The sequence below is a fragment of the Protopterus annectens genome, chromosome 1.part1, assembly GCF_019279795.1.
Source record: "Protopterus annectens isolate FY-2018-M chromosome 1.part1, PAN1.0, whole genome shotgun sequence".
In the NCBI taxonomy this organism is placed as follows: domain Eukaryota; kingdom Metazoa; phylum Chordata; order Ceratodontiformes; family Protopteridae; genus Protopterus; species Protopterus annectens.
In genome coordinates, this window is record NC_056726.1 from 1,571,153,628 (window position 1) to 1,571,170,904 (window position 17,277).

The 17,277-nt window shown below is 45.7% G+C and overlaps 1 protein-coding gene across 3 annotated transcripts in view; it reads left to right on the forward strand.

The window, feature by feature from the left end:
• SRSF10 (serine and arginine rich splicing factor 10) overlaps window positions 1-17,277 on the forward strand; it is a 456,955-nt gene that overhangs the window by 391,842 nt on the left and 47,836 nt on the right. The window contains exon 5 of one of the 3 annotated variants that reach the window (XM_044083347.1): window positions 1,816-1,866. The exons of 1 other annotated variant lie outside the window; for it this stretch is intronic. In XM_044083347.1, coding sequence (XP_043939282.1) covers window positions 1,816-1,866 — 51 coding nt within the window. Of the gene's footprint in view, window positions 1-1,812; window positions 1,867-17,277 lie in introns of all 3 variants that reach the window. One more of the 3 variants, XM_044083340.1, reaches the window with a different exon arrangement.

The following is a 17,277-nucleotide window of genomic DNA, read 5'->3' on the forward strand; positions in this document are numbered from 1 at the left end:
AGACGACTGCAAGTTGTGAGCCACTATTAACTCCCCAAGTGATGCAGAGAAGACATCCTACAGAAAGGCCTCATTGAGACCAATAACTGGTGTCAAAACCATGGCCTTAAGCTTAATGCCAAAAAATGCGTTCTCATCCCCTTTGGGAAAAACTCAGTTCCCACTAATTTTACCACATCGATGGGAGCCCACTGAACACTGGTCTTATAAGAGATGTGGGGGCACAGGTTGTGAGAGCAACCTCTCCTTCGACCACCACATTGCCACTGTGGTCAGAATGTCCTGTGTGGCACATCTCATTACCAAGGGTTTTGCATCCAGGAAGAAAAAGGTAATCATTTCTCTCTACTCTTCCTTCTTTAGACCAGTCATAGAGTATAATGCCCCATTTGGCATGTACCTCACTAGACACCTGCAACAGCTGGAGAGGCCACAAAAGTACCTCATGAAGAGGATCCTAGGCCTTAAAACACTTCCTACATGGACAGACTCAAAAAAACTCCAGCTATTCTCTCTCATATAGTCTACTAAGAGGCAGTCTCTGCTTGATTTACAAAGCCATGTCTGACCCATCTGTGTTAGAAATGCTACATCTAATGAAATCCTAGTCCCTGTGCACCACACGCTTCAGAGACTGCAACCTCATTACCACAATCAACAGAACATGCTGGAGGGACAGGTTCATAACCCAGAGAATTCCCATGCTCTGGAATAGACTCCCCATACATGTCGAGCAGTGCACCTCACTAGCCCTCTTCAAAAGAAATCTTGATGACTGGATGGGAAATAGAAAGTTCACCCCGGGGACCACCCCAGTGGCTGTACTTGATAGAGGCGCTGGGAACTAACGACAGGTAGCACAATGCCAGGGCACTTCTATGGGCTAGGCTTGTAAAGGCCTGAGGGCCATTAGCCTAGTACACATCAATGAACCTATGAGATGTCACACATTTAGTCATCCAAAGCTTAAAGTTTTCTGAACTTTTGGCTTTTTCCCGGTTAGGGGTTGTCACAGCGGATCATCTATCCGCTCATGATTGGCAGTGGAATTTGTGTCGAGTTGCCAGCCCGACGCCCAGTCTGCACACACACCTAGGGTCAATTTAGAGTGTCCAATCCACCTACTGCATGTCTTTGGGATGTGGGAGGAATTCGGAGCACCCAGAGAAAACCCACGCTACCACAGGGAGGACATGCAGACTCTGCACAGAAGGCATCCCAGCTGAGAATCGAACCGGAGAACCTCTTGCTGCGAGGCGGCAACGCTAACCACTGCACCACTGTGGCCGCCTTGATGCTGTGTTGATAAACTTAGATTCTGACTGGAGCACTGATTTAGAAAATGAGTGCTGTAGGCATTATTAAATGTATGAAGTTTGAAAGCACATGTAATTGAATTTATCCTACTTGCAAATTAAGTAGAGCAAGATTTGTACAAGTCAGAATGTCTGATAAGGGAGGGGGTGATTAAATTTATCATCTGCCTCTGATTGTGTGATAAGAGGGTGTTCTTAATGAACTGTGTGCCAGTGTCTGGTCGTTGCTGGATAAGAACAGTGTTAGCGACACAAATTTAATGATATCCTAGACCACTTTGTGTAGAACTTGCCACTTTGGTAACCTTAGGATTGTTTAGGCTCATCCTTATAGGTAACACATGACTAGTGCTGGGCATGATTTGTCAGTGTAACCCAAAAGATGTGCGAGTAGCTTCAAAGAACGGCATTTTGCACTTTAAATTGATGCTGGGCTCGAGTTTCTGGGTCCAGTGAGGCGCAAATGCAATAAAGTTTTTTTTTTTCTCCTATTCAGCAGTAGGTCCAGTGGAAGGCGAAGACGCAGCAGAAGTCGTTCTCCATATGATAGGTAATTTTCTTAATTCCTTTGTTTTCTTTTGGAGTAGTGCTGTCTGAATTTGCCCATGTCACCGATGTTCATCGTGCATACAGCTGCAGTAATCACATATGGGTTCTCTGCCGTCAGGCGGTCCCTCGGTTGGCCGAATTCCAAAGTCTTGGTCCGGCGTCTGTTGTTGTCGCTGTCTTTCCTGACGTCAGTGTGACAGGGGTATATAAGACACAGCCGACGCCATTTTCTTCAGTCTTTTTTGCCGCGCGGTGCCCGAAGCAGAAGCAGTTCGCAAGTGCCGGTCAGCCAGCTCCTGAATTTACGATTAACTGGAAACCGAAGTCTTCTTTAAAGCTAAGTACCCTGTTGGGGAAATTTTTCTTGCCTTAGACCGATGTCAGAAAAAGTTAACAATTGTATTTCTTGTGGGAAGCAAATACCGCATAAGGATTTCCATTCCCTCTGCATACCTTGTTTAGGCCCAGACCACGACATCTCGGGCTGTCGCTTTTGCGCTACTTTCAATAAACGAACCATTAAGCGTCGGGCGGAGTTCGCCCAACACTATTTTGGTACAGCCTTAGATTATAAAATGTCATCGGAGACTCCGACTACCGTTTTGTCCAAAAAACGCAAGGATAAGGACCGACACGCGAGGTCCGCGGTCTCCACCGACACCACGCCAAAACCGGCTGCACGTGGTCCGGTTCTCAGCGAGACGCCTATGCAGTCCCTGACTACCGACTACACTTCTTTGGCGGTGTCTTCTGTACCCGAGACCGCAGGTACCTCGGCCCATACCCAGACTACAACCACCGAAGCCACTGTGAGTGTTGAGCCTCCTAATGTGGGCAGGTCTACTTCCACCCATGGTGTCTTTAGACCCTCATCTTCCTTTTCCATTAAGGCCTTTACTAAGTCCAAATCAGCCATGCATCCCAAGAGGCCTGTTGCACAGGGCCCATCTCCAGGCCCCATGCCTAAAAAGCAGATGCTAAAAATGGCTGAGGATTTAATTACTCCTATCAGGGGTTCCCAACCCCCTCCAGACAAGAGACCCAGAGTGGAGGAAGATTCTCCCTCTTCTGACCAGGGCTCCATTATTTCAGAACTTCCTGATGAAGAGGAACACTCGTACTCTCCTTATGAAGATTCGGATGCAGAGCAGTCCATTCCTTCTGTATCTCCCCCAGAGGATTTTTCTTTTGGGGAAACCTTGCACACCTTGAGGGAACACTTCCATTGGTAAGGCCAAGACTTTCTGATTCCAAGAAAAGACTTAGGGAATTTCTTTTGTTACCTCAGCACAGACCTCTGGCGATACCTCCTGTCTTGGACATACTTGATGATGTTTATTCGGAGGCTTGCCTTAATCCGGATTCCCTGCCTCCTGCCCCAGTCAAGCCTGATAGGTACTACAGAGTTCCTAACTCTCACCAATTTCTTTACAAAAGCCATAATGCTGACCCTGAAACCATTTCTCAAGGCCCCAAGGGAATGAAGGCCTCTACTGCTAAGAATCCACTACCTTCCGAAAGAGAGTCTAGATCCTTAGAAAGGTGGGGGGAAAAGGTATATACCTCGGCCACCCTAGCCATGAGGACCTTAAATTGTCAGTTCCATATGCGTAAATATCAGCAGTTTCTGTTATCACAATTAAGGAATAAAATGTCACAACCTGAACAACCAGATTTGAAGGAGTTGCAGGATATGATGCATAGTGCAGAACAAGTGGGTAAACACACCTTACAATGTGGCTATGATGCTCTAGAGGCCTCAAGTAGAGCTGCTGTTACAGGATCAGTAATTCGTAGGCATGCCTGGCTTAGGGAACAAACCTTGCCTGATCATGTTAAAGCTAAACTACTAGATGCTCCTTTACAAAAGGATGTATTATTTGGTACTAATGCTGAGGAAATACTACGGAAAATGGAAGAAAAAGCTAAACCTATGCAAACTGTCAAGGCTTTTCTACAGGTTCAACCACCACGTTTTAGCAGAAATTGGCCTTGAAAAAAATGGTCCTTTCCAGCCACGGACAAGCCCCAAAGAGGTAGATACAGACGCACAAGGGGCAGAGGACAATCTCAAGGATCATATAGAGGCAGACAATGGCAAACTCCAAAACCAAGAGGTGGCGAAGACAGTGCACAACAATACAGGAAACAAACCCAATGACTTCCCCTTTTCATGCCAAGCAAGTCTCAGCTGGCAGCACCCTTGGGAGGAAAACTGGCATTATTTACAAGAAATTGGCATATTATCACAACAGACAAATGGATCCTGGACATTATAAACAGAGGCTACAGATTTCATTTTCACACTCTTCCAAAAATGAGAGGCATGCCGAACCTGCCACACAATCAAAGGGCAGAGGCTCAAATACAAATTTCAAAGCTCATGGACATGAAAGCTATTCAAGAGGTACCTACTCACGAGCAACGTTAAGGTTTTTATTCCAGACTATTCCTGGTACCAAGGAAAGGAACCGACTGGAGACCCATTTTGGACTTATCCATCCTAAACACATTTCTGCTCGTACCAAAATTCAAGATGCTCACCTTACAGCAGCTTCTTCCCATGCTGGGCAAGGAGTTTTGGCTGGTAACATTGGACCTCAAGGAGGCATACCTGCATGTCCCAATCAGACAAAGCTGCAGAAGATACCTCAGATTTCTTGCAGGTTCAATCCACTATCAATTGTCTGCATTGCCCTTTGGCGTATCTACTGTGTCCAGAGTATTCACGAAATGCCTGGCGTCAGTAATTGCCTACTGCAGACTTCAAGGGATACAAATTTACCCTTATTTGGATGATTGCCTGATCCAAGCGGACAGCAAGCACATACTTCTGGAACATCTGGCTTATGTAACATGGTTATTGAATTCTCTGGGATACACAGTCAACAAAGAGAAATCCAGGCTAACACCATCTCAGAAAATAACATTTCTGGGTGCCAACTTGGACACAAACACCCAGATGGCCTATCTTGCGCCAGAAAAACAAGGGCAACTAACTCAGTACTTCAAAATACTAGCAAATTGTACCAGGCTAACTGCAAGGAAAATCCTGCAGGCTCTGGGCTTCATGGCATCTTGCATTCTTCTAATCCCATGTGCAAAGTTGCATATGAGGAAACTTCAGTGGTACCTAAAAAACCTATGGTCTCAACACAGCCACAGTTTGGAAACAATAATACCAATAATTCCATGTTTGCAAAAGGAATTTCTATGGTGGGCCCAAGCATGTCAAACAAACACAGGTCTACCATTCTGCAAGCCTCAAGCAAATCAAGTCATCACAACAGACTCCTCAGACTACGCCTGGGGGGCACACGTGACAGACAGGTGCATTCAGGGCAAATGGTCCCAAAAGGAAAAGCACCTTCACATCAATCAAAAGGAAATGCTAGCAGTGATAAATGCAATTACAGTTTTCAAGGACCTCCTACATCCAGGACAATTATTGATAAGAACAGACAACACCACAGTAATGTGGTACATAAACAAACAAGGAGGAACACATTCATACCCCCTGTGCAGGCTAGCCATGTCACTTTGGAACCTGGCTCTGGAATGGCAAATCGAACTTCAAGCACAGTACCTGCCAGGATTGGAAAACACGCTGGCAGACAATCTAAGCAGAAATATGACAGACCCACACGAATGGAAGTTGCATCCTCAAGTGTTTACAAAGATAGTCCAAGCGTGGGGAAGGCCAGACATAGATCTCTTTGCCTCCCACAGGAATCCTCAATTGACAAAGTTCTGCTCAAGGACCTTCCATCCAAAGGCCTGGAGAGTGGACGCCCTTTCTTTCAGTTGGGCAGCACGGACAGTTTACGCCTTCCCACTTTTACCTCTTCTGCCCAAATCCTTATTTGAATAAAGGGAAGCGTCTTTGTTCACCAGTGGGAGTGGGGAGCACTGAGCGGCCTATTTGTCCCTAGAGGAGTGGTTCCAGCCAGAAACTTGTAGTCTATTGGCCATTTTGGGTCAATTCCTAGCTCTCTTCAGCCCCCTGTAATAAAGCCCGCTTTAGCGTGCTTTTTCGCTTGTATTCAACTCAGCACAGCTCCTCGTGGTGTCCTGCAGAGTTCTACAAGCAGCAGAGAGCAAAAGAGTGACTTTTTCCTGATTTAAGTATTTTTTTTTCTGGCTTTGTGATTATTTACTGCTTAGCGACTGCATTTGCGACTGCATTTTCGCCTGTTTATACAGCTCTGCATTCTATTTAAACTGTTTTTGTGTTGATTAACTGTTTTGCACTTTTAAAAAAGTTATTTGCTTAATTTTACCTGTAGGCTAACACACTCAAGTGCGCTAGCCGTTTAAAAGTATTTATAGCATTTACTGTCTGTTTTTCCTCTCTTTTCTGCAAAAAAAAAAGAAAAAAAATCTTGTTTTCCCGCCTTACTGAACTAGAATAGTCCAGTCTTCAGAGTTTGCTGATCTCTGGGCCTTGGCTTGGTTCCTGTGCTATTCCGTATCCTTATTTGGATAAAGGGAAGCTTCTTTGTTCACCAGTGGGAGTGGGGAGCACTGAGCAGCCTATTTGTCCCTAGAGCAGTGGTTTCAGCCAGAAACTTGTAGTCTATTGGCCATTTTGGGTCAATTCCTAGCTCTTTTCAACCCCCTGCTATAAAGCCCGCTTTAGCGCGCTTTTGCGGGATTTAGCGCGGAGTTGCCCATAGTGCACCATCGGGCAGCGCCGGTTAAACTATTTCTGGTTCCGTGAAGTCTGCTCTTCAATTTTTCCCTTAGAACTTCTCTACTTGCAATCTAAACAGTCTATTCTCTATCTCAAAAGCTCAGCACTTGCTCCTAAAGCATTTTTATATAGGTAAAATACTTATATACTAAACAAAGTACTACATTAGCCTAGAATCCCCTTGAGTACCCATTTCCCTATAGGTCCCTTCTGACTCGGTTACACAGCAAACTTTTTCACTTTTTCTAGCATGTCGAAGGGTCAGTTGCTAGCGTCCTCTCCTGTTCAGCTGGTGAATCTGGGCATCTTGAGGCTATGTTACAATTGCCTCATGTACACAGACAACCCACTCCTTCTCCCACAAAACACAAATACATGTGAGAGATGCAACTATATAGCCAAACTGGAGGCTGAGCTCTCTCAACTCAGGACTGGCAAAACCAGACAGGAGAAGGAAACCACGCACACCACAAACCCAGTTTCATATAGAACTATCACAACTGCAAAACAAACACATAAACACACAAAGACATACTCGGAGGTACTGATCAAAAATCTATCAAAACTACGGAGGCCTCCAAAGCAGACACCCAAGCAACTGCCACCTCAAGACATAAGACATGCAACACACAGTTCTCAAAGTCAGTGTGCTAAACAGTCACAGCCCTTAAGGCCAAACACAATGCCAGACACACTTGTTATAGGTGACTCCATAGTCAGACACACTGACGACCCACTCACCAGACTGAACAAGGAAAAGATCACAGTAAGCTGCCTGTCAGGCGCTAGAATCTGCCACATAACACAAGCACTCAGGTCACTCCACAGCAAGTACAAGTATGACTCAGTCATTGTCCATGCCGGTGTGAACGACCTGAGACGTACCTCCCTGGACTATATGAAAAGAGACATAGAGGAGCTCTCAGATTATGTAGCCCAGGCCGGTATGACCCTGATCCTAAGCAGTATCCTACCCTCACCAAGAATGATGCCACAATACAGAGACAAAATGATCAGCTTTAATAATTGGCTTAATTACTGGTGTCATTCTAAGGGGATCCAATGTCTGTCTGCCTGGGATGACATGCTTGACAAGCCACGCTGCTTCAAGGGACGGCTTGCACCTGTCACCCCTGGGCTTCTGGATATTGGCAAAGGCTCTTGCCACCCCCATAGTGCCTTTTTTAGACAAGGCTCAAATGATAAACCTACCGCCCTAGAAAACAAAAATGGAAAAAAACTTAAGGGCAATACCGCTCAATGCCAGAAGTCTAAACCTCAAAATGCACGCCCTCGAAGCCCTCCTCAGTATGGAGAACATCGATGTCTGTGCTGTGACTGAAACCTGGTTCAAGGCTCCTGAGAGCACCCCAACACTTATCAGGTTATACCTCATATCATGCGTTCCGGCCCCAAAATCCAGACCGAACCACAAAAGGAGGGGGAGTATCCATATTCATAAAGGATACCCACACCTCCAGGTTAGTGGCAACGCACGAAGCATCGGAGACCATCCAGGTGCAATTAATCATAGGTAAAACTGCCCTACAGTTTGTAGCATGCTACAGACCACCCTCTCAAACTCAGGAAACCCACACAGCCTTCCTTAATCATAGGTAAAACTGCCCTACAGTTTGTAGCATGCTACAGACCACCCTCTCAAACTCAGGAAACCCACACAGCCTTCCTGAAGACACTGGAGAGTATGAATGTCTCTTCAAACACCATCATATTGGGTGACTTTTAACTACCCAAACATAGAGATGGAACATTACTCAAGCCCCAACACCCTAGCCCAAAGCTTCCTGGAGTTCATAAACTCAAATGCTATGGAACAACTAGTCACCATTCCCACAAGAGGAGAAAATATACTAGACCTGATCATCACAAACATGGGGACAAAGTGCTCCACACCGGAAGTATATCCCTCATTGGTGAGATCAGACCATAAATTAATCTCACTGGAGATCCACATCCCGCCCCCCAACCCCAGCAAAAAAGACCACAGTGAAGAACTTCTCAAAAGCAAACTTCACACTTAAGACTGGAGTGGTATCCTTCAAGGCCCCCGAGCCAGTGGAAACCACAGCCCACGCTGCTGAAACCCTTACAGATGCCTTCTACGAGCACCTCCAGGAATGTATGGATCAAGCAATCCCTAATAAAATCAAGACCCTTTCGACCAAAGGCAGGCGCCCGGTCTGGTGGACCCCAGCCATAAACAAACTCTACAGTAAGAGGAGAAAGCTACTACATGACAGAGCAAAATCCCTAAAAGGGAAGGCATCTCTGATCAATACTAGCAAAAAACTACGATCACTCATAAAATCATCCAAGGCCAACTTTGAGAGAAAAATCACTAATGACACAAAAGACAATCGTAAGGCCTTCTTTAGCTATGTTAGAAACCTGGGTGGAAACTCCCAGATATGCTCAGAATTAGTCCAAAATGATACAAAAATCACTGAACCCACAGACATTGCCAACATACTGGCAGACAGATTCAGTGCAAATTTCTCCCCTCCCTCCCCCCCAAAAGGAGAAATATCTATCCCACCAGAGTCTAGCCTCCCAAACATCTCAGATGCCCAGGTGAGAGCTGCTCTCTCTAAAGCAAAAAACACAGCATCAATGGGACCGGACGGTGTCCCCGGCTGTGTGCTACACGAACTCAATGAGGAACTAAACCCACACATAAGGCTGCTGTTTAATCTTAGCCTTACTACAGGATGCGTACCCAAAGAATGGCGTACAGCAACTGTGGTCCCACTCCACAAAGGCGGTGCTTCTACGGACCCTGGAAATTACCACCCCATAAGCTTGACGAGCCTTGTCTGCAAAGCTATGGAGAGGATCATAATGGAACTCATAAATAAAGACATTGGGGGCCTACAGACACTGGATCCTACCCAAATTTGGCTTTGTCAAGGGCAGATCCTGCCTCTTGAACTTGGTCGACTTTTTCGAAACAGTCACTAAGGCCATTGATGAGGGTAAGGCAGTTCACACAGCCTACCTTGACCTAGCAAAAGCGTTCGACACAATACCCCACTCGGGCATCATAGAAAAAGCTCACCAGCTTAGATGTAAACCCATATGTCACAAGATGAGTTGCAAACTGGCTCAAGGACAGAACACACAGGGTTAGAGTTGCTGGTGCCATGTCAGACTCTAAGCCGGTCCTGGCGGTGTCCCACAGGGCTCAGTCCTGGGCCCCCTCTTGTTCGGCATTTATTTTTCTGAAGTGCAGGCAAACATAGTGGGATTGTGGCTGACAAAATTTGCAGATGACTGCAAACTGGGCACCATAATTGACACTCCATCAGACACAGACATCCTCCAGAGAGGTCTCATAGAAATGGATAACTGGTGCCAGAGCCATGGCCTTAAGCTAAATGCCAAAAATGTATAGTCATACCCTTTGGGAAAAACAAGGTAACCCCTAATTACCACATAGGTGGTAATCCATTAAACACGGAAGAAGTTATCAGGGACCTGGGGACCCAAGTTGACAGTAACCTCTCTTTTGACACTCACATTGCCAAAGTGGTTAGGAAGACCTTCTACATTGCCCACCTGATCATGAAGGGATTCACATCCAGATCAGGAGAGGTCATTGTACCCCTGTACTCTTCACTTATCAGACCAATGATTGAGTACAACGCCCCATTTGGAATGTACCTTACCCGACACCTGCAGCAGTTGGAAAGACCCCAAAAGTTCCTCACCAAAAGGATAAAGGGGCTCAAACATATGTCATATGCTGCCCGACTGAAGAAACTCCAGCTCTATTCAGTTGCATACCGTCTGCTCAGAGGTGATCTGTGCCTGACATACAAGGCCATGTCCAACCCGGAATTAATGGACATGCTCCACCTCAAAAAATCCAAATCCACCAGAGCCACGAGAGCAAGAGACTTAAACCTCAACACGGATATAAATAGGACGTGCTGGAGGGACAGATTCATCACCCAGAGACTCCCTACACTATGGAACAGAATCCCAGTCCATGTGAGGCAGAGCCCCTCACTGACTATGTTCAAGAGAAATCTTGACGAGTGGATGGGAGATCGTAGGTTTACCCCGGGAATCATCTCTGTGTCACTGCTGGATAGAGGCACAGCAAACTAATGGGTATAGTATTCTCATCCTAAGGGGTGGTGAAAGCCACACACACTCTGGCTAGGCTTATAAATGCCCTAGGGCAGATAGCCTAGTATGAACCTATGAACCTAAGAGCAGACAGACCGAAGATGATACTGATTGCACCAGACTGGCCAAGACAGCACTGGTACCCACTACTGAGGAGCCTAACACATGCCCCTCCCTGGACCCTACCTCTAATGCCTCTTCTATTGACTCAGCACAGCTACAAAACTCTTCACAGTCAGCTGAAAACACTCAATCTGGCTGCATGGAAAATTCCTTAACACCACAACAGATCCTACTCTCCAAAGAGGTGCAGGAAGTCATTTTGGAGGCCAGAAGGCCATCTACTAGAAAGGCTTACTCCACTAAATGGAAACGGTTTTGCGCTTGGAATGAGAAAAAAGGCCAGGATCCTAGAAAACTGAATTTACCTCAGATATTGCAGTATCTAGCTGAGCTGTTGAACAGTGGACTTTCATTTTCCTCCATCAAAATTCATGCCTCAGCCATTTCTGCAGAATACAACACTGATCCACCCTTATTCTCTCACCCACTCTTAAGACAGTTCCTCAGAGGGGCTAAGAATATAAGACCTCCCAAGGAAACAACCAATACCAGCCTGGGATCTTAATTACATTCTAGAAAAATTAACATTGCCTCCCTTTGAACCAGCTACCTCAGCACATTTGCAATATTTGTCCTGGAAAACAGCTTTCCTTCTGGCCATTACCTCAGCTCGTAGGGTTTCGGAACTGCAAGCCCTCATGGCTGTGCAGCCCTTTCTCATCTTCCATCAGGACAGGGTTTCCCTGCGAACCAACCCGTCATTTATGCCTAAGGTAGTATCCAGGGTAGCTTTAAATCAGGCCATACACTTACCTACCTTTTACCCCAATCCTCAAAACAAAGGGGAAAGGCTGCTACATTCTTTAGACCTCCATAGACAGCTACGTTACTATTTGGACAGAACAAAGCCTTTCAGGAAATCAGAACAACTCTGTGTCCTATGCTGTAGGAGCTCAAGGGAAGCCAGTTTCCAAACAGACTATTTCAAAATGGATAGGCCATTGCATACGGTTTTGTTACTCCTTTCATGGCAAATCTGTTCCTACAGGCATCAGATCCCACTCCACAAGGGCCACAGCTACCTCTACAGCTTTCCTCAGAGGAGTCCCTACCAAAGATATTTTGGAGGCAGCCACTTGGAGTTCTGTGCATACCTTCACAAAACACTACCACCTGCCTTTATACTCCAAAACTAGAGCAGGCTTTGCCACTGCTGTGTTGCAGGGCATTCTGGCTCCTCCCAGTTCAACCTAGTGCCTACCACCCTGTGCGTAGCTTTGGGATTCTACCCATATGTGATTACTGCAGCTGTATGCACGATGAACATAGTACAGTTTTGTACCTACCATAAATGTAGATGTTCGAGTGCTAATACAGCTGCAGTACAGGTTTCCCTCCCTCCTTCCCCTCGTGGTAAAGGCCTAGTGGCTAACACCTCTTCATACAACCTGTCTGGGTTATCCTTCAATGGTGTATTTGCTTGCAACTACTGTTTTTTGATTACATTGCATTGCATGATTATATTTATAATTTATGTATTGCCTTCCTTTTGGGGGCACCTGACATCTGGGACAAGAAAGACTGAAGAAAATGGCGTCGACTGTCTTATATACCCCTGTCGCACTGACGTCAGGAAAGAGAGCGACAACAACCGACGCCGGACCAAGACTTTGGAATTCGGCCGACCGAGGGACCGCCTGACGGCAGAGAACCCATATGTGATTACGGCAGCTGTATTAGCACTCGAACATCAACATTTATGGTAGGTGCAAAACTGTACTTTTTAGTTGGTCCTAATATACTACATTGTGGAAGGGGGCAGGGCAGCAAACTTGTCATTGCGTGATGCATACTTTCATTTTGCTAGTTGTCAGGCGACATTGCCTGTGTCTGAAAATGCTAATCGGTCAGATTTTGCTGCATTGTTCTCTGAGCACAGTTATACAGAACTCAAAAATTCTGATTGGAGGTGTTGCAGTAAATGTTTATGCCTTCCAGGTTTGAATGTGCTTCCCACTGAAGATTTGCCAGTTTCGTATACTGTTGTTCAGATAGTGTTGATCACTCCTGTTGACCTCATAGACTTCTGTGTTTGTCATTGTCTGCATTGTTTGGCTGTTAATTCATGTCACCGTTATTTTCTGATGTGTACTTGATTGTGTTTCACTGTTGCAGTCATTACACTTAGGTTATCCTTCTGGCAGGCTACCCACAGTCGGCCTGAATTCCAAAGTCTTGGTTTGGCGTCTGCTGCTGTCGCCTCTTCCCTGACGTCAGTGCACCAGGGGTATAAAAGATGCAGCCGACGCCATTTTCTTCAGTCTTTCTTGCCGCGCGGTGCCCGAAGCAAAAGCAGTTCGCAAGTGCCGGTCGGCCGACTCCTGAGATTTTCAAAATCGAATTTCAGATCCAAAGTCTTCATTAAAGCCAAGTACCTCGTTGGGGAAACTTTTTTGTTGCTCCAGACCGATGTCAGAAAAGGTTAACAATTGTATTTCTTGTGGGAAGCAAATACCTCATAAGGATTTTCACTCTTACTGTATTCCTTGCCTAGGCCCTGACCACGACGTAGCTAGCTGTCTGTTTTGTGGTAGATTTAACCAACGCACTATTAAGCGTCGGTACGATTTTGCCTTTCATTACTTTGGCCGAAGATTTAATTATATAATGCCGTCAGAACAGCCGACGACCGGAGTTTATAAAAAGCGCAAAGAAAAGGACAGGCATCCGAGGTCCAAAACCAACGATGAGGCTTCCACTAGGCCAGTTGCCGGTTCTCTGGTTCTCAGTGAGGCACTTTCGCAGCCCCTGACACCCGCTACCTCAGAGCCACAGGCCGCTTCAGACTCCCCTCAGATAGATCCAGAGCCACTGAGCAGGCATCGGCTTCTTAGGGTGTTTTCAGACCTACACACTTCTATGTAAAGCCAACCTCAGCTTCAAAGGCAAAGAATAATGCACCTCTAAAGACAAAGAAACAAGTACAGTATTCTCCTGGACAGACTTCGGCCATTTTAAGCATCTGTTTTTTAGGCATGGAAGACTTATTTACTTTGAGCAGGGGTTCCCATTCCCCTCCTGATAAGAGGCCTAGGTGAGAGACAGAATATGAATCTTCAGATCAGGTTTCCATTCCCTCTGACTCCTCTTCTGAACAGGAATACTCTTTTCCTCCCTATGAGGATTCTGATGCTGAAGAATCTATCCCTTCAGCCTCTCCTGCTGAGGATTATTCTTTTGGGGAAAACCTGCATACCATGAGGGAGCACTTTCAGTGGGAGAGCCAAGATTACTCGGAATCTAAGAAAAGGCTCAGATACCTTCTTTTACTACCTCAGCACAGACCTCTTGCTATTCCACCTGTTCTAGACATTGTAGATGTATTCTCAGAGTCCGGCCTGTCTCCTGACTCTTTACCCCCTGCACCTATTAAGCCAGACAGATACTACAGGGTTCCAGATTATCATAAATTTCTATATAAAAACCCTGCTGCTGACCCAAAAGCTATATCTCAGGGTCCCAAAGGGGTCAAGGCTTCCACTGCAAAAAACCCTGTCCCCTCTGATAGGGATTCAAGGGCACTGGACAGATGGGGGAAAAAGGTTTACACTTCTGCTACCTTAGTTGTAAGGGCTTTAAATTGCCAGTTTCATAGCTGGCTCAATGCACTACCAATTCTCTGCATTGCCCTTTGGCTTATCTACTGCACCCAGGGTCTTCACAAAATGCTTGGCACCAGTAATTGCTTTTTGCAGACAGGAATTCAAATATATCCTTACTTGGACGACTGTCTTACTCAAGCAGAGAACAAGGACATTCTACTAAAGGTTCTGGCGTTTGTAAAAAAAAATTACTAATTTGCCTAGGGTACACAGTAAACGAAAAGAAACCAAAACTAGTAGCCTCTCAAGAGATAATATTCCTGGGTGCAAGCTTAAATACAACTCCCAGATGGCTTATCTCATGCCAGACAAAGGAAACTGACTTCTTACTTTGAAATGTTGGCAACAAAGACCCAGTTATCTGCAAGGAAAATTCTGCAGGCTTTGGGCTTCATGGTATCCTGCATTCTGCTAATTCCATATGCAAGACTGCATATGAGGAAACTACAATGGTATCTAAAAAGTGTTTGGACTCAACATTGCCACAGCCTGGAAACATTAATTACCCTCATTCCCTGCCTGTAACAGGAGTTTCGATGGTGGGCACAGGCCTGTCACCACAACAAGGGACAGCCATTCACCTTACCCGCAGCCAGGTAGACACTGACAACAGATGCATCAGATTACGCCTGGGGGGCCCACATGGCAGGAAAATGTATTCAGAGCACATGGCCCGCAAGCCAAATGCATCTTCATGTCAATGAAAAAGAGATGCTAGCTGTTCAGAATGCCCTGACAGCCTTCAAGGATCTACTTCATCCAGGACAACTGCTGATGAAGACGGACAATACTACGGTCATGTGGTACATAAACAAGCAGGGAGGCGCACATTCCTACCCCCTCTGCAGACACGCCATGACTTTGTTGGAACACAGCATTGACTTATCAAGTACACCTGCAAGCACAATTCCTGCCAGGAAAGACAAATATTCTGGCAGACGAACTAAGCAGAAACTCCATGGATCCTCACGAGTGGAAACTAGATCCACAAATCTTCAGCATGATAGCAAGGAAATGGGGATGGCCAGACATCTGTTTGCCTTCCCTCACAACTGCCAAGTACAGAGATTCTGCACAAGGACTTATCACAAGCAAGCATGGAAAGTGGATGCTCTATCATTCGGCTGGAAAACCCTTACAGTATATGCCTTTCCTCCACTGCCTCTCCTCCCCAAGGTACTCCTAAATGTCAGACAAGAGAAGCCAAAAATGATACTGATTGCCCCAGACTGGCCACGCCAGCACTGGTACCCAATCCTAAAGAGCTTGTCTCAAGGCCCAACCTGGACATTACCTCAAATTCCTCATTTACTGTCCCAACAAAACAATCAGATCCTGCACAGCCAACTCAGAACCCTAAGTCTGGCTGCATGACGGATAATGTAACCATTCAGAACACACCTCTCTCTAAAGCAGTTTTGGATGTTATTTTGGAGGCCAGAAGGCCCAGCACCTGAAAATCTTATGCAGAAAAATGGAAGAGATTCTGTGCTTGGAACCCAGGAACAAGGAATTGACACGCTTGTACCAAATATTCCTCAGATTTTACCATACCTGAGATGCTGGACAAAGGCCTATCCTTTTCACCAATTAAGATCCATGCATCTACCATTTCAGCTCATTACAATACGGAACCACCTATTTTTTCACATCCACTGCTAAGGCAGTACCTCAGAGGGGCCAAAAACATAAGACCTCCAAGGAGAGCACCAGTACCTGCATGGGACCTCAATTTTGTTTTGGAAAAACTCACACTGCCTCCTTTTGAGCCAACCAATACAGCTGAGATAAAATTCTTATGGAAAACTGCTCTGCTTCTAGCAATAACTTCAGCAAGAAAAGTCTGAGTTACAGACACTAATGGTGGTGGAACCTTTTATGATTTTCCATACGGACAGGGTTTCTCTGAGGACAAACCCAACATTTATGCCTAAGGTAGTGTCCAGTGTGGCTCTTAACCAAACCATTCATTTGCCAACATTTTACCCAAATCCCCAGAATAAAGGGGAGAGACTTCTGCATTCTTTGGACATACACAGACAGCTACGCTCCTACTTGGACAAAACTAAAGCTCTCAGAAAGACTGAGCAACTCTTAGTGGCATATGCTGCAGGATCTCAAGGAAAAGCTATCTCAAAGCAGACTATTTCAAAATGGATAGGCCACTGCATTCGTTTCTGCTATTCACAACATGGCAAATCAGTGCCTAAGGGCATTAGGCCACATTCAACCAGAGCAGCAGCCACTTCAGCAGCCTTCCTCAGAGGAGTACCAACCAAGGACATTTTGGAGGCTGCAGCTTGGACTTCAGTGCACACTTTTACAAAGCACTACCACTTATCTCTTTACAGTTCTGCAGGGCCTCATAGCCACTCCTAATTCTATTTAGGCCCTGCCACCCAACCTCAGCTTTGGGATTCAGCCCAAGTGTAATGACTGCAACAGTGAAACATGAACATAGTACAGTTGTACCTACCATAAATGTAGATGTTCGAGTGTATTCACTGTTGCAGTCCATGTTACCCTCCCACCATCCCCCTTTCATTGCTGGGACTTTTCTATACTTTATGTGGTGTATTTGCTTGTAGATGAAGGTAATGTTTGTTAGTGCATGCATTTTTATTGGCATAATTTTTAGCCTACCCTTTTGGGGGCACCTGACATCTGGGGCAAGAAAAACAGAAGAAAATGGCATCGGCTGCATCTTTTATACCCCTGGCGCACTGACTTCAGGAAAGAGGTGACTGCAGCCGACGCTGGACCAAGACTTTGGAATTCAGGCCGACTGCAGGTAGCCTGCCAGCAGGATAACCCAAGTGTAATGACTGCAACAGTGAATACA